This window comes from Zalophus californianus, chromosome 5 (assembly GCF_009762305.2).
Source record: "Zalophus californianus isolate mZalCal1 chromosome 5, mZalCal1.pri.v2, whole genome shotgun sequence".
Classification (NCBI taxonomy): Eukaryota; Metazoa; Chordata; class Mammalia; order Carnivora; family Otariidae; genus Zalophus; species Zalophus californianus.
This window is the reverse complement of record NC_045599.1, coordinates 63,679,627-63,703,982: the sequence shown is the minus strand read 5'-3', so window position 1 is coordinate 63,703,982 and position 24,356 is coordinate 63,679,627. Positions and strand designations below refer to the sequence as shown.

Genomic DNA, 24,356 nt, shown 5'->3' with positions numbered 1-24,356 from the left:
TTCATCTATCCAATATAAAAATTTCTGAAGAATTAAACCATTTTAATGTTATATGTATGACAATCAGCTAAACCCAGACCATGTAACTGGTAGTTTTAAAATTAATTTAGCCAATTTGTTTATGGTATTATAACTAATTCAGTATGATGAAGATAAGTCTTAGATAAGTTTACTATTTGTTACTGAAGAAAACAACAAACTCCAATAAACTGTACATAAGAATACAGCAACTACAATTACAATAAAGAAATACTTTATAAGAAGGAAGAGCAAAAGTTCTTTGAACTCTTGGAAATAGAGGCATTATATACACATATATATAATACACACAGAATATATATATATATATAATACACACACATATCTGTATGTATATATATTCCAAAGTATACATATATCACTCATAATATATATGTGTGTATATATATATATATATACAAATAATTGTGCTTTATTATTATTATTACTATTTGTACTAGGTATTTTACCTATAATTTTATATATTCTTCCTAAGTGTGCTCTTCTTCTTTACAGAAGGCTGCCACAACTTAGTAACTAATTTTTCTGAATAAGCCATTTCCTATTGATTCCTAATATTATTTGTGTCTCGCTTTCCATGGTTACTTTCCATAAGGGAAAAAGTCTTCAGTATTTACAAATGCAAATTCAACTACAAACTTTCATCCACACAAATATTATAAATGAATTGAATGTTTCAGGGCGAAGCATGTGCTTGTGAAATGTTTTATGTATGTACATTTCAAAAGGAAATATTTACAAACAAAATTTTCTGATTTCTTTTTTGTATCTTTACGTTTTTACTGATTGCTTGCTCTAATTAGATTTTAGGGGTGTAGGTGTGGATGTCTGCTATAGATCCAAAAACAAGATTACTTCAGAAAAACAATTTCAAAATAAGCAATTTTCTAGGTTTACCACAGTGGTGTAAATGAAATACTAAAAAGGTATGAATGCTGAATTTAAAAAAAAAAAATGTATGAATGCCCTTTCTGTTTCTCATAACTGACTAAGCCTCAGGAAAGCAATGCCAAGGAAAAAGCGTATATGTACATAGGAATGTCTAAATGTATGTGTCAGTGTATATGTATGTATGTATGTATGTATGTATGTGTGTGTGTGTTTATGCCAAAAGTCAATTAAAGACAAATTCCTGTTCTCTTCATTGAAATGTCGGTTTCTCACTATCTTCCCAGAGCCTTTATAAGAATTGCAATTTACTTTAACATTTTATTTTTTGACAAAATTCCACATTATGTCTTTCATGATGGAGCATGTGATGATACTGTCTCATCACAATCTCTACATTCTTATTTTTCTCTTTCTTGTCTACAATATTTTCTAACATTTAACTAACTTTTATATTTCTCTACACCATGGATTCAGATACATTTTTTATTTGAAAGTCAAATGTTCCTTTGCTCTCATGAGAGTGACATTTGTTTTATACTCTTGGAGCTGTTTTTTACTGCAGTTAGGAGGAAAATTGCAAAATTTGACAGACACTTCCAGTATTTAATTTTTAAGGTTATAAGCCAAAGTAAAACAATAATAAATTTCAGGAAGTGTTCTTATATGGAAAAATTAGAAATGAAAATGGATTTTCTCATCCAATATATTAGTCATAATGTCATGGTGTTTAAATAAACCTGAATTCACACCATGGGGGCTTTCTTCTTGGGAAAAAAAAAAAAAAAGAAGCTGGTAATATTCTGCCTCCCTCCCTGAAATTGTCCAGGTTTTTAAAAGTATAAATCAAAACTTTGCAGCTTCACCCTGGATTTTCTATAAAAGAAAATCCAAAAGTCTGTTTCCAGTTAAGATTTTATTGGTCCTTATAAATAAATAAATAAATAAATAAATAAATAAATAAATAAATAAATAAATAAATAAAGGATTTTATTGGTCCTTAAAGATGCCACATACTCATCAAGAACAATCCTGCAACATCTTGGTGAACTCTCTAATTTAGTGGTTACCAAAATTGCCTGATCATGACACTCGTAGGGGAGCTTGTTAAAAAATACACATTTCTGGGCCCTGCCTCTGACTCTCAGAGGGATGAGCTGGGAATCTAAATGTTTACAGAGGCTCCAGCTAATTTGAATAAATGTTTACAGAATCCCCAGCTAATTTGAATAATGAGCACGTGTGGGAAAGATGACTCTGATTGGCACCAAATTTAAGTTTTTGAAACTGTGTAGTTTGTATTTTTCTAGTCAGAATGGAATGTATTATATTATAATTCTTTAGGACTGGCTGGCCTCTAATTTGTCAGTGGTGCAAGTCAGTATGAATCAATGTCTCAAGTGTAAGTTTAGATTTTAATGTTTGCCAGTTGTCTCACAAACACCAACAAGTAAGCATGTATTAGCTTTAAACAAATTTTAAATTTAAATAATAGATCTATGTAGTTAGGAACACATATTAGGTGGGAAAACATCTAGAAGGATGTGACATTTATATTCATTCAATCATGTATTATTCTGAAGGCAGTTATTGTCTACTCTGTTTTGGATGTATTGGGGGTTAACCTGAATATGACAGCAGGTCAACAAAGAAATCCCAGCCTAATAAGGAACTCAAGAATGGTGGAAAAAGTTTGATTCAGTCAGCTTATTTTGAAGACTCAAAATATAACCTACCAAGTGTATCATTTGATAAAATAACTGTAGGAAATAAGTAACACAAGCTTAGAGCTATCTAAGAACAATAATAATAATATTAAATTATGCTCATTTCATAAAAGTCTATGACTCTGCAATAGGAAAAAAAAAAAAGAGTTCCTGATTCTTCTCTATTTTCTTTTCTCAACGTTGATGTGAAAAAGAAAAAAGTAGCAATGTCACCAGTCCTTATTAGCAAAGCCTTCATAATCTGCATTGGAGGATATATTCAAATTAATCAGTAATTACAGATGCTGCAGGGTATTCTTTCATTCCTGCTGAAGCTGGCGCTCTCAGGTAGCTGAAATTAAATTTGAATATTTAAATCCTTGGAAGTCCAGCTCATCTGTGAGGCAGAGGTCAGATGAGATGTCAATTCAGGAATCAGAGCCATGCTGCTCTTTTGAAATTTGACCTGGCTGAGAAAATTTGGAACCTGCAGAATCCCCTGGGAGGTAAAATAAATGGAATCCCCAGTGGCATTTGGTGAGAAGGATTCTAGCAGGAGGAAGTGAAAGAGGATGAGCAAGTCTTTCAGGGTGGAGCAGCCACATGTTTCTGAGCTGCAGGATCAAGGACGGGGTGTCTCCATCTTGCATGGAGACCATTAGTTTCAACCACTCAGAGCCTTGTTACTATTTTCAAATAAGGCAGGGAGGGAAAGAAAAGACGCTGCTTTTCTGAAAGCAGTTTCCCAACAACTAATCAACTCTACACAAAGCGTTCAGATTCAAAAATAGCAAAGGAGTTGTGCCCCTACATGACAGAGATTTATATGTAGTCACTGTAGTGTCCTTACTTAGGTATTTGGTGAGTCACTTAATTGGAACTAGGTTAAGGAAACAATGCTACAGTTTCAGCATTGTCTAAAAATAAGGACAGTGTTATTTAAATAAACACCATCTGGTATCAACTGTTATTTAGAATTTTATCTGCTTTTTTCCTTATCATAATTCAATATTATGGGACCTGGCTGGGATATGTTTGGGTATGAAGAATACACAATCACCTGTATTCACATAAATGTGGATGTTATTAGATTTTCAAACTCAGGACACCACCTGAGAATGTTTCTGTTTTGGCAGAATGTAAAGTTCAATGATGAGCTCACCATTTTTAATTTTAAATTATATTAAAAAGCCCTGCCCAGGAGCTGATAGAGAGAGATAATAGTTAATGTCATGATTCCACTTTTAATGCAAAACAAAAAACAAAACAAACAAACAAAAAAACGCGTTGAACTAAGAAATTAAAAGAAAGAAAACAGCAATCTTAGGGCCTGATGTGCTCATCAAGACTGAATGAAGGTTGATAACATGCAGAGACAAAATATTTAGTAAAAACATGTAAATAAAGACATTCCATTATTGCCATAATCTATATATACCCCAACTAAAAAGTTCAGGGAAATCCTGTAATTCCTTATGTACCTTTTTATAATTCATGCTTTTGACAAAAATAGAATGGAGTCCCTCTAAATTTTACTAAGGCCTCTGACGAAGAAGGCCATATCTCAAGAACTAACCCAGTAGAGAAGAATTGATTTATCAAAGTGAAAGTCATTTTCAGACTTAGATCTGCCCACTGGAATGGGAAAAAACAAGTCCACTGAACACATTTAAATTCAGAAAGCAGCCCATTTCACCAGTGACAGGTGTGGTAGTTGTTGTTAAGGTGCACAGAGAACAACATGATGTGGCCTCACCAATCAGAATTAGTTGTGAGATGGGGACTGGGGGTCAGAAACAAGGCAGAAGACTGGATGCAAATCCAGACGCAAATAGACAAGAGCAGAGGTCAGCTACAGGGAGGACTGTATTTCCATTTCCATGTTTAACATGAACTCCAAGTGTCCTGCCTACCCAAAGATGTTTGTTCCTGAATAGAGGGTTAATGGTTTATGATGAGGAAAGGAGGGAGGGCCAGGAAATGGGGCTTTTGGGATGGAGGTGAGCAGGAAGAGGGTTAGTAACTTAAGTAATTACAACTGTAGAATCCAGTAACTAGCTAAATGCTGGAGATAAAAGACAAACTAGAATGAGACTAGCCACAGGAACAATCAGAAGCTATTGGTCTTAAGGAGCTCATTAAGAAGTCATTCAGTTTATTTGGAGACAGCAAGAGAAAGCTGATTGTCTTTCTTCAAGGATCAATTTTGAAGTTGCAAAAAAAAAAATTCTTTGTACATTATTTCACATTCTATAATATTAAAGACAAGCAATGAAAATAGATGGTTCATTTTGACCATTGAAGCCTTTACATTTCTTAGATGGCGTTTGGATTTTTTGATCTTCATTGAAAAGAAAAAACAAAAGCAGAGTGCTGGTCTAAGGACCTATACTATAAGGTAGTAGAAAAAAAAAAAAAAAAGTAAATATTAGACACAAAATCCATAAAAACTCACCAATTTGGAAGTGGGTTGGGAGCAAGGAGGAAGAAAATACCCTGCTGCTATGACTCCTATTTAGAGACAGGTAATATCCCAGTGCAGAGGCTACGAAACATTATTCACAGTAAGATAGAAGTTTAAAGTGTTAAATAACAAAAATGCAACCAAGTAAATTTCAAGATCTAATTGGCTTTATTAAATGACTCAAGATTAGGCGGCACCCCTTCTAGCAAGTAGAGGGAGCTCAGAGGAATTGTACAAAATGGAAGGTTTTTATAGAGGGAGGGTGGGGCAAGAACATTAGTAGCATGAGAGGATTGTTGCAGGCAAGGCTGCTTCCCCTTAGGAGTCAAAGCAAGGGGTCTGTCTTATCATGCAGGATTACCTCATCTTCCTCTGTGGGGGAGGGGAGGGTGTTGGAGAGAGCCCAGTGGCAGACGCATTGGCGCCCGTCAGAAAATTCCTGACTGACAGCTAAGACTGCATTTCTGGGGGAGGTTGAAACTGCACTAGATTAACTAGGAAGCCCCAGTTTACAAAGTCGGCCTAACTGATGCCATTTGGGGCCTGTGGTTTTGTTTTTAACAATGGAGACAGGAACAAACAATGCAGAGAAATGCAGTGAAGGACGAATATGTTTTTTCTTTGTGTTAATTATCTTATGTCCTAAAAACTCAAGAACTTCTTTGTTTCCAGAAAATTTGATAAGCTACTTTAAAATTTGAGACCATATAGTTTTTCCAGTTAACAGATGAAAAAACGTGTGAAAAACACAAGAAATATGATATAGAACATGCTATTAAAGTAAAATGTTCATTAAAAATAATTTTTTATTACTACATATTATTACTACATGTATGGCCTTATTTTTCCCAATGCCCAAAGGCCAAAAAACTTTAATGTCTTATTTTTTGTCATCCTAATCCACCATCACTCATCAGAAATTAATAAAAATATCCCCAATGAAAATTCTGAACATCTCATGTTTATATTTATGTTTGACTTACATATTATTAGACACAACTGTATAATGACAGTATTCCTCAGCGGAAAAGAATTACTCATTCTCTTATTTAGGTCATGCTTGTGTTTCAACTGTGAGGGACCATCAAGAGTTAGCCCAACTATGGCCCTAGGCATCAATTAAAAAGGTTAACACCCTAAAAGTCCTGATTAGCGGTAAGTCCCCAATAAAATGGTCAAGGCTATAAAACTTTGATAAATTGTTTAAAATTCAAGTGTGTTATTATTCTTTAAAAGGCAGTGAAGAGCCTGATTGAAACAGTAGAGCTTAGCTGGGAAGAATTTTGAAAATTTTTATTAGAAGAAATAGAGACCTATTTAATGTGAATCTGGTGGTTATCATTCCCACTATGAAAACTGATGTAGGAAAGATGTTAGGGTTCGAAGCCGAGGGCCAAGAAAGAATTCTTGAGACGTCTTTGGTGCAAAAAGGTGGTTTTATTAAAGCCCGGGGACAGGACCTTTGGGCAGAAGGAGCTGCACTGGGGTCAGGAGGAGCGGCTCCTTATATACTTTCAAGTTGGGAGGGGGTTAGGGATAGCGTAAGTCTCTAAGGAATTTGGAAGCAAGGTTTCTAGGACCTTGAGGGGGCTAGCTATTGTTGGGAAAGGGTCTTGTATTAATGTTTCATAAAACCTGAGTCAGGAGACCCTCTGTTGTATATCGGTGGGCCATATGCTTGGGGGAAGGAAGGCATGCTTCATAGGTGAGTGAAAAATTGTTACTTTTACATAGCAAAATTTCACTATTCTTCTTCTTTTTGGTACTTTGCCAATATCTATAAGTATTAGCAAAGGTGATTTTTTTTTTCCTCCTGATGTCAAATATAATTTAATAATCAGTGTACCCTCAACACATTGAGACAAAAAGACCCAGGATTCCCCTGATCAAACTAGAGTTTGCCCCTGCTCAGCTCAGGGCAGGATTCTCTATGTTCTTCATTTATGGTTGCCAGATTTAGCAAACAAAAATGCAGCACACCATGTTAAATTTGAATTTCAGATAAGCAATGAATAATTCTTTTAGTATAAGTATTGCAACTCTGTCTCCATTCAAGATCTCCTAGATTTTCCAGTTAGACCAGATGTTCTCCTGAGAAGACACCTAAGGAAGAGAGGATAAAGTGAGAATGCCTTTCTTCCATACACGCACATATATGCACACACTCTCACAACCTGCTTCATGTCTGTGACTCCACTTTGCCACCTCATCATTTGTCTCCAGAATTATCTTCTCCAACTCCCTAACACTGTTTCTTCCTCAGCACCAGTCTGGCTTAGAAGACACATGGCTGAATGCTTAAATCACTACTGTGCTCATACTTCTAGCTCTGTACTAAGTCATTTCTGACCAAAAATAGCATGAGATGTGGAGTGAGGGAAAGGTTCCTAATGTGGGGTGGGAATTATCAGACACCTATGTCTCTCCTGCCACATCACTGACATATCTTCTCTGAAGGGGTAGAGTCAGACTACAGATTGTTCTGATACAATGCAAAATGCCGGTGTGATTTAGGAAACTTTGAGATGAGCGCTGGGATTCATTAGAGAAGCAGACTATTTTGTACTCTTATAGAAAAGAGGAAAGGCATTTCTACATTTCTGATGTTAGACTAAAAAGGAAAAAAAATTAGATGGTCTTGCTGTCTGACTACTCTTGGTAATATCTCCTATAGATAGATATCTGTGAAAAGCAGATGATTTTCCAGTTCTATTTTTTCTGTAGGAATATTTCTTATGGCAGTCAAAATCTAAGTGCCAGAAAGCAGATAGTTTAAATCTATAGCCACATTTTAGAATGGCATATTTTATGTTTCATAAATCTTTATAGGCAATCATCCTATGAGATATATTTGCTAAGATATTCTTGTTTCCCGAAGAGACTTTCATCTTAAAGAAGTTAAATATTGGTGGTGTGTCCTACCTACTGAATGACTTTTAGACTGAGCATTCCAAATGCCAGCACATGTGGGAGAAAGAAGGCAACAGTCGACAAGAGTTGGAAAGTTTTGCTTTGATGTTTCTTGGTGTCTTTTTCCAAGGTCAAGACTTAGCAGAAGTCTTGTAAATTTCTCAGGGAGGTTCTCTGGCCCTCTGTAAGAAGTGGCCAGGTCCCCAGCTTCTTAGAGTTAAGGTATGCAAGAAAAGCACAGAAGGAATGGAGGTGGCTACCCTGTCCCCTGTCCCTTCTGCCTCTCATCTTATTAGATTGGATCTCAGCAGTTCTTTAGCTCAGTGTGTCATTCTCACAGTGGACGAGGGAATCACAGGTACGATCTCTACCAGCTTACTGGGAATAGGGAAGTTGCTATTACAGTGGAGAGTTACGGCCCTTCATCTCAGATCTCTATGGGTCAGTTGAGCCCTTCTATGAGAGACCAGAAGTGAAAAGTTCTCAAAAATACTCCCAAAGATGTGCTGCTTCCTCCTCTTTCCCAAAACTCCCAACCCCCAGAGTACCTAAGGAGGAACGAATTTTAGAAAGATATCACAGCCTTCTTTTCAATCAAGAATTAAGTATCAGCCAACCAGCTTTCACATCAATTACAGGAAAATGAAAGAGAGGTGTGATAGTTTGAAAAGCAATAAATGACCCTTTATTGTCAGAGTAGAAAGCAAAAGACTACATATCTGCATTTTTTTTTACCCAGTTATTATTAGAGTCTCCCTCTGGTGCATTTTGGAAAAAAAAAAAATGTGGAACAAAAAAAACAATAGAGTGCAGATAATACTGCAAGAACTCTAACTGAATGTCAAATTTGTGGTTTAGTAAAAATTTATTGGGATATAATCAGAGATTTATATACACTAGGAACAGGAAGCAAAGCCAGATCAGTTCGGTGAAATGTAGCATTCCCTGAAGCTAGAGACCTAATTTTTACATAATTACAAAAGAGAGCAAACTTCAGAGCCACAAGAAATCTCCTGAGGGCAGCAATGGGAGTGGAATTCATTTTCTCAGAGAATCCATATATTCATTTTAATGGTTTAAAATGATTCATGCACTAGTGGAAGACAGACATGGAACTTGTCCCCATGTTTTTCTTTTTACTTCTCCCATCAAACAAAAATGTTCTATAATTGGACCTTTGAAGTTAAGTCTTTGGATAGGCAGTTTGAAAGTCTCATAATTTCATTGAGGGAGCTTGGGAAGCAAATCTCTGAAGGAACCAGGGTCCAGATTTTTAAAGGGCTTGTGGAACAAAATAACATTTTGAAAGGGACACAGACAGAAATTGGTATCCAATATGAAATATGGTGCAGAATGATTTATATATGTCACCATGTTCTATAGCTTTCAGAAAACCTGCCAGTTTCCCAGGGGATTTCAAATTAATCCCTAGTAGATGGCCAAAGTAATATTCCCCAAGGAATGTATAAGCTTTTGCAGAAATGATATTAAAGAAATACAGAAGAATAAAGACGTTGAGTTGTTTTGTTACTGAAATATGAAAAAGAACAAGTAACACTAGTTGTTTGATATGTTTATTAGGTTTATGTTCATGAGAATAAGTATCACCCAGAAAATAAAAGAGCAAGTAAAATAGAGAGAGTAGAACCTAAGAATAAAAGGTTTAGAAAGTGTACTCAAGGGCCACAATAAATAAATTTCAATAGGTTGCCATGTTAGGATTTATTCAAAGAATCAGAAAATAATAAGTTCACAATTAATTTTGAAGCCTGGATATCTCTGACAGGCCTGGCACATAATGTTGAGGAAGTTTGGGGCACAATTCTTTCAGACAGTTGAGGTCCCTTCTCAGACTAATCAATGTTAACAAATATCAAAAAGTCCTCTGTGAAACCTATAACCCCTCGACATCAATTACTCATTGCAAAGTTCGGGAGTTCCCAAATCCACTCTCACTTCTGACATCAGTTGCAAGTTCAAAGTTCCCCAAGACCACTTCAGGTCCGATAATCCACTAGAAGGACTCACAGAACTCCTGTAAAACTATTATACCTACAGTTACAGTTTATAATAGTGAAAGGATTCAAATTAAAATTAGCCAAGAGAATAGGGATGTGGGGCAGAATCCAGAAGAGTTTTAGGCATGAGCTTTCAGTTGTTCTCTCTCAGAGTCTTAAACAGTGCTAACCTCTCTCAGCAATGATGTGTGACATACAATATGCACTAAGTATTGCCAACCAAGAAAGCTTACCTCAACCTTGATGTTCAAAGTTTTTATTGAAGCTCAGTCACGTAGACATGGTTTACTGCCTGCAAGGCTGACTTGTGTCTCCAGCCCCTTCGGTGGTCAAGCTGGTCCAATGCCCCCACCATAAATTACATTGTTAGCCTAGACTATCTGGTGTGGCCCAAGGTTCCCATGTAAACAAAGACAGTCTTAATCATTCAGGACTTTCTAAGGGTTTAGAGATTATCTCCCAGGAACTGAAAGCAAAGGTCAGACCTCCTTTTGGGTAAGGTTAAGATTTTACTGCACACTCATATTATACAAACCTGTATGAACCGTACTCTCCTCACTGGAATGACACATGTCTGCATCACTATGACGATACTAGATTGGACACACCTTGAACTTTGCAGATAGGTTCACCTGCTGATAAATTGTTTTGGTTGACTATGGCCTTTAATCTGCACCTTTGGAGGGCAGTAGTTCTATTCAAGAATGCTTTGGGTTGGAACACACCGAGGCAGCTCCCTGTTCCTCTCTGTGGATGAGGATTTTTGCTGTATCATTGTTGGGATGTCCTATAGTGAGAGCTCATCCCCCAACTCATTCTGCTGCAGACTGATGATCAATGTAGACTTGTTAACACAATCTCCTATCTCCAACAAAGCCTTTCTTTATGTGTGCATGCACTTGTTAGAATGTGATTCTCAATATGCACTATTTTCCAAGGAACATTTCCTAGAATATTGGAATTTACCTGGAAACTGATTTCTTGTTTCCTTATTACATCAGAAAGAATGTACTTATATTTAGACTAATTTTGTTACAGAGTTTCATTGGTTTAGTGGAATTGATTGGAGAGAAAACCATCAAGAATGATACACCAGCCATTCAATCATGAAATGGTTTCAGGATGCTGATAAATTTTCCTAGAAAATTGAATTCGCTGAATAATAGCTAGAGTCTGTGTAAGCTAAAATAATCAAACTTTGGTTTTAGACTTTTATATCCAATCACTAACAGAAGTTTCATACATGGAAAACTTCCAATAAGATTTCTTTTTAATGGGATATACCTTCATACCACTAACAATTTTCTATACATTTTAACACAATAATTTTTGTTTTACCTTTTAATGAAAAGTTGTGATTTTTGGAATGCTTTAATACAGGGCAAAGTAAAACATGAATGAGAAACAACTGAAGTTTCTCTTATAAACACTATTCAAATAGATAAATACTGTGTTTGTGCTTTAGACTTTAAGTCATTAAAGCATTGATTCAAGTTGTAACTGAAATATTTGACAGAAATTCAAGGCATGTTAAATGTTAATAGTAAGTATATAAAAATGATTTTTATGATACTGAACCATAAACTAGTAAGTGTAAGTCCTTTATATCACCCACAAAAGTCAGATTTTATACTCACATAATATATAAATGGTTACTTTATGAAATAGATACTTAAATCCTATGTCCACTAAATTTCCACTATTTTAATAAAGATCATAATCTTAACTACGAATTGCTATCTTTAAAGTGTCATGATTCAATAAAATGAAATGAAATTGGAATAAATATAAATGTCTACATCCACTATAAATCTATTTTACAAGTAAAACATTGGGAAAAACCTGGCTTAAGAGAAATTCTATGAAAAAGTTCCAAGTTTATTTTGACCATTAGTCATCAATCATGACCGAAAGTGTAATATAATAGTTTTAAATTTTAGACTGCATTGATAGAAGTATTGTATCCATAACAAAGGTACACTCTATATTTTGAGTCACTCAGGTCATTACTGCGTACTATGTCCGAATAAATACCACCCTTTAATCAAGTCATAGTTAAACCAGAGGGTATCCAATGGAATGCAATCAAAATGATAATTTGGAAAATCATCTTACATGAGGAATTTTTTAAGCAACCACAAATGTTTAGCCTAAAGCACTATATTGAGTTTTTGAGAGATTTATGTTAATTATTGTTAAATGTATCTAAAAGTGTTTTTCTTTTGATAGATATCGTCTATGCTTGTTGAGAATAAAGCACTAGGATCAGTAGATGGCAGTTAGAAAGAGGCGTGTGTCAGCCTAATGAAAGGACAGACTTTCAAAGTGTCTAAATATGTACCTACCCTATTATATTGAGGATTGTGTCACCATCGTGGGAAGTCCCATGTCAGAAATGTTAGAGGAAAGTTGGTGCTGGCAGATCTATACCATCTCTTCCAAGTCTCAGATTCTTCTACTCTATGGGTGGAATTACATAAAAACAGTGTTTCTCAGGGATCAGAGTTGGAAAAGACTGTTCTTTTCTAGCTCCTTCATAAGTACTCTGGATGAAAGAATAAATAATTGAAATTATATATGCTGAATAAATTTTTTTTCTTTTTTCCACTCCTCCCTCCCACCCCACCCCCCCCACACACAAATGCTGCTCTGGGGTAATGGATTTTTATCTTTGTCGTTAACCCTTTAAGGATATCAGATCAGTGTACAGACATAGGCAATGAAGCCAATGGTATGTTTGACACCATTGCCAAAGCACATGCAAGCAATAGCTTATTCGACCCTTGTATTTTCACAATATCTGGAATCCCGGTTATAGTTCTAGTCTCCACATTTCATTATTTCTCTTTTGATTAGAGAAGAGGAGACCAAATGATGACATATGATGTTGGATTCAAATGCTAGAAAGAGGAAACCAAAAGGCCTAGGGATGAACTGATGGTTACCTGAGACCTTGCTAAAATACTGATTCATTAGCGTTGAGGAGCTCAGGGAGGCTATCTAAAAATCCTTAAAACTGCTGGTATTTGGATGATGTGAACATAAATTCCAAAAGGTTAGAACAATGGGAGTCTCTTTAAAACCTCTTTTTAAAAAGATTTATTTATTTATTTTAAAGAGAGACAGAGAGAGGGAGGGAGGGAGGGAGAGAAGCCTCGAGCAGGGGGAGGGGCAGAGGGAGATGAGGAGGGAGAATCTCAAGCAGACTCCCTGCTGAGCGTGGAGCCCCGATGGTGGGGGAGGTTTAATCCCAGGACCCTGAGATCGTGGCCTGAGCAAAAACCAAGAGTCTGGCTGGCGCTTAACCAACTGAGTCCACCCAGGCGCCCCTCTCTTTAAATCTTTTAACGCATTTTTTAGGACAAATAAAAAGAAGTATATCTTCACAGACCAGATGACATTCTAAATAAATAGTATGTGCAAGAAATCCCCGCAAGGATTCCACAACTTTTGTGAAAGGCAGTTATAGGTCATGGCCGCGAAGAGAAGCTGAGTATGCCCCAGCTGTCTGACAGTGTCATGAAAGGATAACCCTGCCTTCTTGGCAGTCTCGCATTGATGACGTCAGCTCTCGCCTGGATAGACCATTGTCCCTAATGAAGAATGACAAGTCTCATCTTACAAAAAAATATTAAAACGTTGCTCGAAGCAACATTTAATTGTTTTATCTGACAGTCTCTCTGTGCTGAGATTTGAAACCTCATTGGAATCTGATTTGAATTTTAACTAGTATCACAGGAGAGTTGACGCTGAAAAGCAGAATCCAAGATCTCAGACACATGGAGGCAATGGCAGTTCTCTCTATTTATTATCCTCTAGGTTGTAGTTGTAGAAGCCTCTCCAAAGTACCTTGGGCACCTTTTTCTTGAGGGCCCGTATGATGGGAAAAGCCTGAGAGATCCCTAAGCATTATCATGTCTGAGTACATCAGCAAACTTGTCATCAGCTAATTTGCTAAGCCTCCTCCTGAAACTGAAGCATATGCATATTCTTTTCTAGAAGTTTCTCAGTGTCTTTCTCATATACAACTTTTCCCCTCTCTATGGAGATATAATGTTTTCCATCAGTCTTTCCAGACTTTGATATCAATTGAGATGCTCCTATCTCTGAAGTGTGTAAATAGAAAGCCCGTCTCTAGAATTTTTACACATTTTTAAAAGTTAACTAAAAATACTGAGTTTGCATTCCTTTGTTGGATAAAACATTGAACTAGCATTCTTAAGCAAGATCTTCCTAGTGCTGGAGACAAGAAAACAGTACTTGGGCCACATGTTTGCACAGCAAGTACAAGATGTCATGCTTGAATTTGCAAGTATGTGCTTTGTGTTCTCTGCTGTGTCATTACTGAAAGACTTCCAAAAATAAAAATGGCTCTTCACTACCTTTAGGCCATGGTTTGGTTGATTCCAAGGTAGCTTGTGGCTGTTTTTTCTGTGAAAATTTTTGTTTTCTAAATTATACTGTTTTATGAAACTTCATTTAATCTTTTTAATGAGATTCAAATATCTGTGAGTTTCACAGATTGAATTGAATCCGAAGTGTCAGAGTTGAATGCAGTTTCAGAGCTGATGTAGTTTCTCTAAATGTATTCTCCATTATAAAGGATAAGTATAATAGTTCAACTATTTATTTCTGGGTTGATAGTTTCTTATTGAAACTTGTGCTAAAGACCAGTGACTTAAAAGAAAATTATTTCTTACTGAGTATCCTTCCCAAGAAGTGGTATGACACTATATTTTGTACTGTTATAGATCTTGTGATGAAAGTTAATGAATTTAAGTTCTGTTATTCCAAAGAAACACATTAAGTTCTCTAGCAAGGCTATGAAATTGGATTTAAGATTCTGTATTAAATTGTAACACCACAGTCTCAGTGAAGCATTTGAATCCAACATCATATGTCAGAGAGAAGGTCAGGAAACCATAGAAGGTACTCTCTTATTTTCTGCTTTTGCAATGACAACCTCTCTTAAGGATTTTTGGTGAGTGTCTGTGTGGTATGTCCTATTCATGTGAGCTTCTGCTAACTGAGACACTGTTATTTAGTAACACATTTAAGTCCAGAATTAGTTCTTGCTTGGTCAATGCAAAGCCAGAGCATTGCTGAGGATAAAATTCCTAGTAAATGAAAATGGATTCAGATATGCCAGGATGATGAATTCTAGATGTGGCACAGTTCGGTATTCTCTTCTTCAGCAAATATTTATTCAAAAATCACCTTGGGGATATATTTTGTGTCAGGCTGAAAAATTGTTCTCCACCGGATGGGGATGGCACTTCGCATTTGCCCTCAATGACACATAATCTTTCCATGGAACCAGCAGGAAGATTACCCCATCTTGTCTGTTGCTTCTATTAATCAGTGCCATGCTGTCTAATGCCTTTGAGAGGCTATCTTTATTTTTCCCTATCCAGGAGACCTTTTGTGATCATTTGAGACTGAACCAACTTATTCTAGAAGGCCATTTTTAAAACATTCCCTTTAATTTTAGAATGTTCAAAGATATGGGTTAAATATTCTGTCATGTAGTGATGGAGTTTTTTTTTCCCCCCCTTTGGGGAATTTTTGTTTCAGGTCTCCCTTTAGCGATATAGTCAAGTTTTGATCTCAAGCAAGAAAGAAATTATCTTCCAATTATAAGATGCCTCATAAAGTTAAAAGGGGAAAGTCTGAAGAGATTTTTCATTATCCTATTTGAGCTAAAACGAAAATATGAGTATAAGATAGTTAGAAACTACTTCAATAATAAGTGTGCAGGCTCCGTAGATGAAAAACGATGAAATCTTCAAGTAAGACTAAATATTATGAATGCATGAATTTCTCCCAAAGTAATGTGTAATTTGATGTCATTCCTATCAGGATCCCAGTGTTCTGGTTTTGTTTTTTCTGAAGCAAGCACTTTGCAAAGTTATTATCAAGGTCTCTTTGGAGAAAAAAATGGACATAAATGCTCTAAAAAAAAAAAAAAAGCTTTGAGACAAAAGAATGGTAGAGAAGAATCCAGTGCCAACATGTCAGGATGTTATAAGTCACAATGATCACAAACAGTATTGCAGGGATCCAGGAATGAATAGACATAGAAACCAAAAAAAAAAAAAAACAAATAGTTCAAAATAGCACTGATTGCGTTCTCTCTCTTGGAGATGGGTTAATTTTGTTGTCTATGTGAGAAGTGAGCAAAAGACACTGTGATAGAGAGTGTTGTCCTCGCCAAATACCCATGTGCTCCTCTCCATTTCCCAGCTGCTTTGCAGCTGGGCTGGGGTCATATAATTAGTTAAGGTCAATGACATATATCTCGAAATGATGTAAGCTGCTGCTATACTATGTTCTTTAAAACATCCCACCCAGTCTAACAACTCTCACCTTGCCCTTTGTCAATGTGGAGGCCACCTGTTTCAGATGACGGCTACAATTTGCAAGCAGCCTGGATCTCTGAGTCAACTCCTTAAAAGAGAGCACCTTCAGCAAGCTGCCTGACCAACACCAGCTTGTGACAGAAGCAAGAAATAAATATCTATTGCGTTAAAAAGAAACCTGATAGGCAGATGAAGATGATAAATCTATGTATTCCTGCCTTAGATGACCAGTTTCATCTTATTTAACTCTTTAAACATTACTTGACAATTTTTTTTTAAGATTTTATTTATTTATTTGAGAGAGAGAGAGAGAGCACAAGCCGGGAAGTTGGGGCAGAGGGAGAAGCAGGCTCCCCGCTGAGGAGGGAGCTCAAAGCAGGGCTTAATCCCGGGACCCTGGGATCCTTAGCTGAGCCAAAGGCAGATGCTTAACCAACTGAACCACCCAGGCGCTCCGACAACTTAATTTTAAAATGTCCATGAAAAAGTAGCTGCAATAATTTGTTTTGAAAAACATGATTAGCTATCAAAATCCCATGTTTGGGAAAAAAGATTCCAAACAAGAAAATGATAAAAATAATTCCCAGGCAAAAGAAGGCGGTATGATTGATATTCTTCGCTCTTTTCTCCTAGGTTTTCCAGGGCAATTTTGACAATGATACCCACAGGAAAAATGTCATCGACCCTCCCATCTATGCACGGCACATCAGAATCCTCCCCTGGTCCTGGTATGGGAGGATCACGCTGCGCTCGGAGCTGCTGGGTTGTACAGAGGAAGAGTAAGGAGCCTCCACACCCCACAACCCTCTTCTCTGTCCCCCTAAAACTATCTCCGTGGGAAGAACTGTACAAACTCTGTAGGAAACTGAATGGGATTTTTCATAAAAAATGCTCAAATTATGTCCACTGTCTTTTTCAGGAGGTCTAAGCCTGCCTTTTCAATGGTTTAATTTTAATTTCTATTGTTTTAAATTTCTTAAGCAACATCACATACCTTGTGCATTACTTTTGTCATTGTTTTCTGAATTATTCTCAATGGTTGAAATATATTAAGGAAAGAAAGTAGCACTCTTTTGATAGCAAGGGTAAAAAAAAATCTCATAATTATCAAATAAAAGCAAGAGTTGATAGAGCATTTATAATCAATACTCAGCTAATTCTTATAAAAGGAACACTGCAATGTTAGCAATAAGTTTTTTTTCTTCTGTAATGACTCCACATGATCATAATTGTTTTCCCTGTGCCTACCGAACACTGTCAGTGTTTATAACCGAATTTTGAAGAATCAGTTACATGCAGGTACTAATTGATATTATAATTCTCATTTTACTTTCATTATTTCTAATCAAATATATCATGTGATCTTTTTCCTTTTCATTCTATTCTATATTCTTTATATTGTATATTGACTAAGTCCTATATTTTTCTAATTGAGTTTTTTCCTGTTATTTGCCAAAAAGTTTCATGTTTGTGTGTGTGTATATGTATGCATATATATATGCATACATATATATGGAACATGATTGCATATCAGTAGATTGATCATATTTAATATCAGTAGATTGAATCTGCAATTCTATTTTTGAAGGAAGCTATAACTATATAATTTCCAAATACTTCCTTTATAAAAAACCCATTACAACCATTTTGCAAGATATAAACAACAACAAAATAGTATTATGTCCCTTTAAACCAGAAGTTAAAACTTTGTTTTGACGGTATGTACATAGCCTTATCTTTAAAATAATACAATAATGAATTCTTTGTCCATTTAAAATTTTTTTGGCAAACAAATATTAACACAGTGCTGCAGAGCCTGGCCAAGCATACTCATCATTTCTTTGTTCATCTCTGCATTTCCTGTGAAACTAAAACTTTACTGAGACTTGAATGAAACTGGTGGCAGTTTCCCAGGAAAGCACACTGTGTAGTTATTTGTGAAAAGTATTTACTAATGACAATGTAGTAGATCATTTTAAGATGAAAATTGATTTCTATTTATTTTGCTTCAGAGGTCCTGAAAAAATAAGCAATTATCATAACAATTTGTTATTGATAATGGAGGTTTCATTGACATGTTTCTCAAATTAAAGTTCACACTGCCTCCATAATAGTCCTCAACATCTAATTTATAAGCTTTACAAGCATTTATTTTATAAGGCTTAGACACAGAATTATTGGAGTTTTAAATTAAGGGTCCTGGAAAAGAAAGTATAGTATGTGTATGAAATGTTAAGGTCCTGTGCAAAACTGAGAAGTTGGTTTTGTTTTTTTTTTTTCCCCTCTATTATTTGTGCTGCATAACAAAAGCCACTAGACTGTTACTGTCTTGTCTGTCCATGTGTTAACAGCATTTCTTAATGATGTATATATGGAGTGGTCTTCAATCATAGTGAAGAATTTAAAGGGAAAGTCAATCATAATGGTGTTTTTAATAAGAGTAAAATTAGGACTGGCTGGCCACACATTTTTCCGATGCCCATGGGCTTTCTACTTCAGGTTCTTATGAAATTGTTGATTGGAAGCATCTGAAACGGTAATCATTTTTCAGCATCTTTCACAAACAAAATTGTTAGGTCCCAATATTGCCTTTTTCAGACAACTTTAAAATTAAGAATTAAATCTTTTTAATTTCCTAAATATCAAAGTTGTATTACAAATAATTACTTAGGTCCAAAAAGACACACACACTTACTGTCTAGCCAATGCCTTTTATTTCCGTAAACATCTACTGCCCCACCAAATTTCTAGCCGTTTTCCTTTGCAGACTATGCACGATTCTTCATTCCAAACAGAGTAGGTTTTAGAAATTATGAGTAATGCTTTGTAATGATTTACTTTCTCAAAACTATTCCTGGCTTCTTGTGATGTTTTGAGTTTTATTTTATTGATAGTTTTTTAAACAAATATTTTAAAAGGGAGTTTGTTAAACTTACAAAACAAATATTTTAAAAGGGAGTTTGTTAAACTTACACTTCTTACCTTTTAGAAATACAGTGGAGTGGCTCTCTCTTGCCTGTGCATTTTCTCTCTGCTCTCTGCGCTCTTCACTAATGTGGCATGACCAGTGGGGTATCTATTTGTCCCACGATGCCTCAAATTCGTGAAGACAAAGGGATTCCCACATGTGGTGATGTTAACAATTCCTGTGAAGTAGTATGTAGCTTTTGTATCATTTGCATCAATGACACCGAAGGGAAACAAATTTATTCTATTTAAATTCACCCTAAAACAAATGAAATCTTAGAAGCAGAACACACAGAAAAATCACCTAAGTCTTCGCTATATGGAGTAGCTATAATATGCTAGTTTTATAATCTATGAAATAACATTCTAAACATCTCCATTTTATCTATGTCCTGTTGAAAGCACTTATCATAGTAACTAATTCTAATTTCAGGGTTGACTTTCTCTTTCTGAATGGCTTCAAAGGATTGGTGTGAACTTTGAAGACTTAGGGTACTAATGATTGTATCTTTGCTAGTCAACAAATTATGAAACAATACTGCTGGCGTCTGATGTGTCAGTAAGTACAGAAGTTACTAAGACACAAATAACCTTTGCAAACTTTCAAGCTGTGTAATATTCCAATGTTGGTTTTTTTCTTTATATATAGACTTAAATCGTGTAGGATGTTGTAAAATTAGTATGACCTTGTCTAGTCTTCAAACTTAAAATAAAACTTTTGAAAATCTGGGATACCTTTGAAGCAGTTGTAATTAAACACATTTGTAAGAATACACAAATTGTCTGAATGCCCACTACTCTTAACTACATGCTTGATGTACTTTTTCTTTGTACAAGACAATTAAGCAAATGCATAAAAAAACAAATTACAGTAGCCTCCAAATACCCCTTGATAACAGCTAACCTCAATTTTCCAAAATTTTTAAAATGTGTGCATTTCTCCCACTCCTTTTAGCTGTGCAAAATTTATTAGAATACTGGTAGCGCAAAGTCATTTTCTGCCTCATACATGTTTAAAGTTTTGTGTTCCAGGATTGATCTGCCCGTTGTTAATCACATGCCATTGCTAGCACTTCTAGTATTTTTTAAATACATGATTCTCAGGAGCATAATGAAGCAATCCAGTCAATAATAAGCAATAACACAAATATTAATAATATATTTACCCATGTAACATCAGCTATTGCTTAAAGACTGTCAGAACACTTGATTTCTTCATAAGCCCTGTTTCTGCCTCTCTGGAAGTCATGGGTAAAATATTAAGTCTGTGTTCTTCCCACTTCTTAAGATATTTTCTTAAGATTCAAAAATCTAGGGAAAAAAAAGTAAGCTATTAGATGTTGATTCCTTAGTTGAGTTTCAGTGAATCTCTGAGAGATCTTGGTATCAACTTGTCATGTGTGTTCATTGTAGTCATGTGTAGTCATGTGTAGTCATTCATGTTCCCCTACTTTAACTGCATTTGAAGGTGAATGCTTCAGTGGGCCTCCATTGCTTACCTCACCTTTTCACATACACAAACATATACAAATATGCTTTTACTAAGTTAAATATATATATATATATATAATATCATATATTTAATATATACTTAAGAAGGCCAATAAAGAATCAGGACAACATCTACACAGAGTAAAAATTCATTGTGATAGAATAAATACTCAACAGAAAATTTTTCAATTATGAAGCTTTTAAAATTACTGATTCAAGATGTGGAAACAATAGGAACATTTAGAATTCCAAGGAGGAAAGTCTGACCCTGTTGGAATCTGTTTTAAAAATCAATTAGGGATAACATCATGAATGGAAGATATTCTCTCTGTAGAACCTACAAGTTTAAAACATCTAGCACTTCAACTGTGAGTACATGATTTTAAGTAAAGATTTTGGTAAAGAAACATTAGTTTTTACTGTCGGTGATGCAGTGTTCTCTATCTCTCCTCCCTAAGGCCAGTTGAAAACAATATTAACAATGGAGTTAGTGTGTTATTTGTGCAAAATATTGCCTCTAGCCTTCAAAATGCAAAACAACTCTTTTACCTGAGCAGGTAAAGTGGAGGATTAAGCCACTTTGCTAGCTGGAAATAACCTGAACTGCTCTGAAACAGAATGCAATGTTAAATCTGTCTTTACAAAGAAAGAATACCTAGTGTATGTAGCAATTTTTCTATTGATTTTGAAGGGGGAAATAGGATTCCTTGATTCTACTGCAGTAAGTATCTATAATTCATATTGGAAGTTTCAAAATTGCTACCAAATAAAGTGTTTTCCACAGTAGGCAAGTGGCACTTACTCAGAGAGTGATTCTATTAGATGAATTTGGTAACGGAAACAGGAAAACATTTTTGGAAAAGGCTCCTCATTTAGTTGTTTTTGCATATCTTGGCAGGAGTTGATTGAGTCATTTGAAAACACTAATGCTGTGGAAATATGGTATAGTAACATCACCAAATGGTCACCATATTACATGATTAGGCATTGCATATGGTGACTGCCTCTGATTTAATTTTGTTTTAATGTCCTCAAAGGCATGAACCACACTCTTCTATATTTATGTAAAGTCCCCCTAGTGCCATTCACATGCCTAGCCATGAATATGTTAATTATGATGATGAATTGACATAAGATCAACTTGCTGCTACCTGGAAAAGAAGTGGTGGGAGTGAGACTGATGCCGCATTCAAACAGCAAGTCCCCCGTGGCCAGTACGGAAACAGCTTCGTAATGACTTGTAGGAGCAGCGGGGCCCAGACGTTGTAGAGAATTAAGGGGAAGGCGACTGGGAGCGGACTGCATGCCTATGACAGAGAAGGAATGTTTCCAATAATAAATGACTTAAATGGCAGATTAAACCTGGATTGGCACCTATTTTATAATTGTTCCGCTTCTTAGTGAATAATAGAGCTAATTATATAAAAATGAGAAATATAATGAAGAATTTTAAAATAGTGTATTTTAAAAATAATAAAAGAGAATTAAGAGAATTCTATTTTATTTTAAAAATAATAATAGTAAAATAATAATAATAATGACTTGCTTTGTAGTGGAACTGTGGCAGGCCAGTGACTCTAGCTGACAGGATTAGTACAGCGCTTCTTGAGCCCAGTGGCATTTTCCACCTGGGCTCAGGAAAGAGGAATTGAACAGAGAGGTGAAAGAGGGCGTATCACAAAGTGCACTACATAATTAACCTCAAGCGGTTTAACTTCCTCGGTTCTTGAATTCCTTAGGTAATAATATGGAAAAATGCTATTTTTTTAAAGATTTTATTTATTTGTTTGAGAGAGAGCATGAGCAGGGATGGGGGGGAGGGACAGAGAGAAGCAGACTCGCCGCTGAGCAAGGGGACCGAAGCAGGGCTCCATCCCAGGAGGATGGGACCACAACCTGGGTCAAAGGCAGACGTTAACCAAATGAGCCACCCAGGTGCCTCAGAAAAAAATGCTATTTTTTCAATAGCAGATGCATCCTGCTGTTGTCTGAATGTTTGTGTACCCCCCAAATTCATACGTTAACATCCTAACCCCCAAAAGTAGTGGTGTAGAGGGGGCCCTTTGGGAAGTGGTTAGGTCATGAGAGTGGAGCCCTCATAAATGGGATTAGTGGTCTTATAAAAGACACTCCCAGAGCTCCCTAGTCTCTTCCACCATGTGAGGACACAGTGGAAAGGCACTGGCTATGAACCAGGAAGTAGTCCCTCGCTTCACTGTGCTAGTGTCTTGAACTTGGACCTCACAGCCTCTGGAAGTGGGGGCATGAGCAATACTTTTCTGTTGTTTATAAGAAGTTACCCGGTCTGTGGTATTGTATGACAGCTCCCTGAATAAACTGAGACACATCCCTAAAAGGAACCTGTTTTTAGTAGTATAAATACCTGGATAAGCTGTTTGGGTTGTGTACTGAGACTCTAAGAGCCATGTTTAAACAATACTGAAGTGTTTTTCATACTTCTAGTGGTGAGAAATTGGTGGATTAGGACCAGTAATTTTTTTTTTTTAATTAAATAAACTAGGAGAGGAGTGGAGAAAGAGGGGAGGGGAGGAATGAGTCCACTGTAAAAAATCTTTCCTAAAACATTTTTATTTTAATTATATTCCTGTGCATATATGTGTTCTTGACCACAGCATAAATTATTTTTCTTACTCTGAGACGCAGTCGTAAACATTAGAAAACCACAGCACCGTGGGCATGAACTGCTTTCTAAACGGATAGTGTCTGCTAGCTGCCTGGTATGCTGGGTGGTCAGTGTGAGTTTAGAGCCAGAATTGGATGGATCCTGGCAACAAGAGGCTTTTATAAGCTTGGTGGGGACAGAGAGGACCGTGGTGCTGGAGGCTGATAGGCTTTTTAAGAAAACAAAGATACTAGGAGAACTGTGTGGATTTTTTCTGTGTGGTGGATAAAGCCCTTTATTCTTCTCCCCATAAATCATTCTAATACAACAAGTTTTTCCCTATTCTGTTTCATTGTTTATTCTGCTAGGGAATAATTCTGCTAGAGAAGGTATGGCCAACTATTGAGTCTGGCCTGAAGGTGAGTTTGCAGCATGAACAGAGGCCACCTACGGGGTCCTGCCACTTGGGATATAATGCAGGTCCATGTGTTGTTTTGTTTGTTTGTATGTTGAGTCGACTTTGATGTTTGTTTCTTTTAATTGATTTTTCTACATTCACTTGTGGTTTAAAAATCCATAATCTGGTTCCCCCATGCCCTCATTCTAAACTTCTCAAGCTGTTTCCAGAAACTCATACTACTAATTCCTTGCTTGAGAACAATCCTACCTAAATCTGGTATCACAAACACTTATGCCTCTGAATTGTAGCATTAGGCTGTAATTCAGGTTCTGTAAAATATTAAATTGTTTTCGCTTTCACTGGAGATATAAATAAGGCTAAATTCTTTTATAAATAACACCATAGAAACTACTATTAAGTAGTTAAACTATTAAGTTTAACCATTCGGTTAAACCTTTAAGATCAACCAACCTCTTTTTAAAATCATTCTT

General features: G+C 36.0%; 1 protein-coding gene across 2 annotated transcripts in view; it reads left to right on the top strand.

The window, feature by feature from the left end:
* The window catches only part of EDIL3 (EGF like repeats and discoidin domains 3), a 415,865-nt gene extending 393,233 nt beyond the window's left edge, over positions 1–22,632 (top strand). For both annotated transcript variants that reach the window (XM_027606749.2, XM_027606748.2), the window contains one exon: positions 17,018–22,632. In XM_027606749.2, coding sequence (XP_027462550.1) covers positions 17,018–17,167 — 150 coding nt within the window. In that variant the 3' untranslated portion in view covers positions 17,168–22,632. The remainder of the gene's footprint in view (positions 1–17,017) is intronic.
* The last annotated feature ends 1,724 nt before the right edge of the window (positions 22,633–24,356 follow it).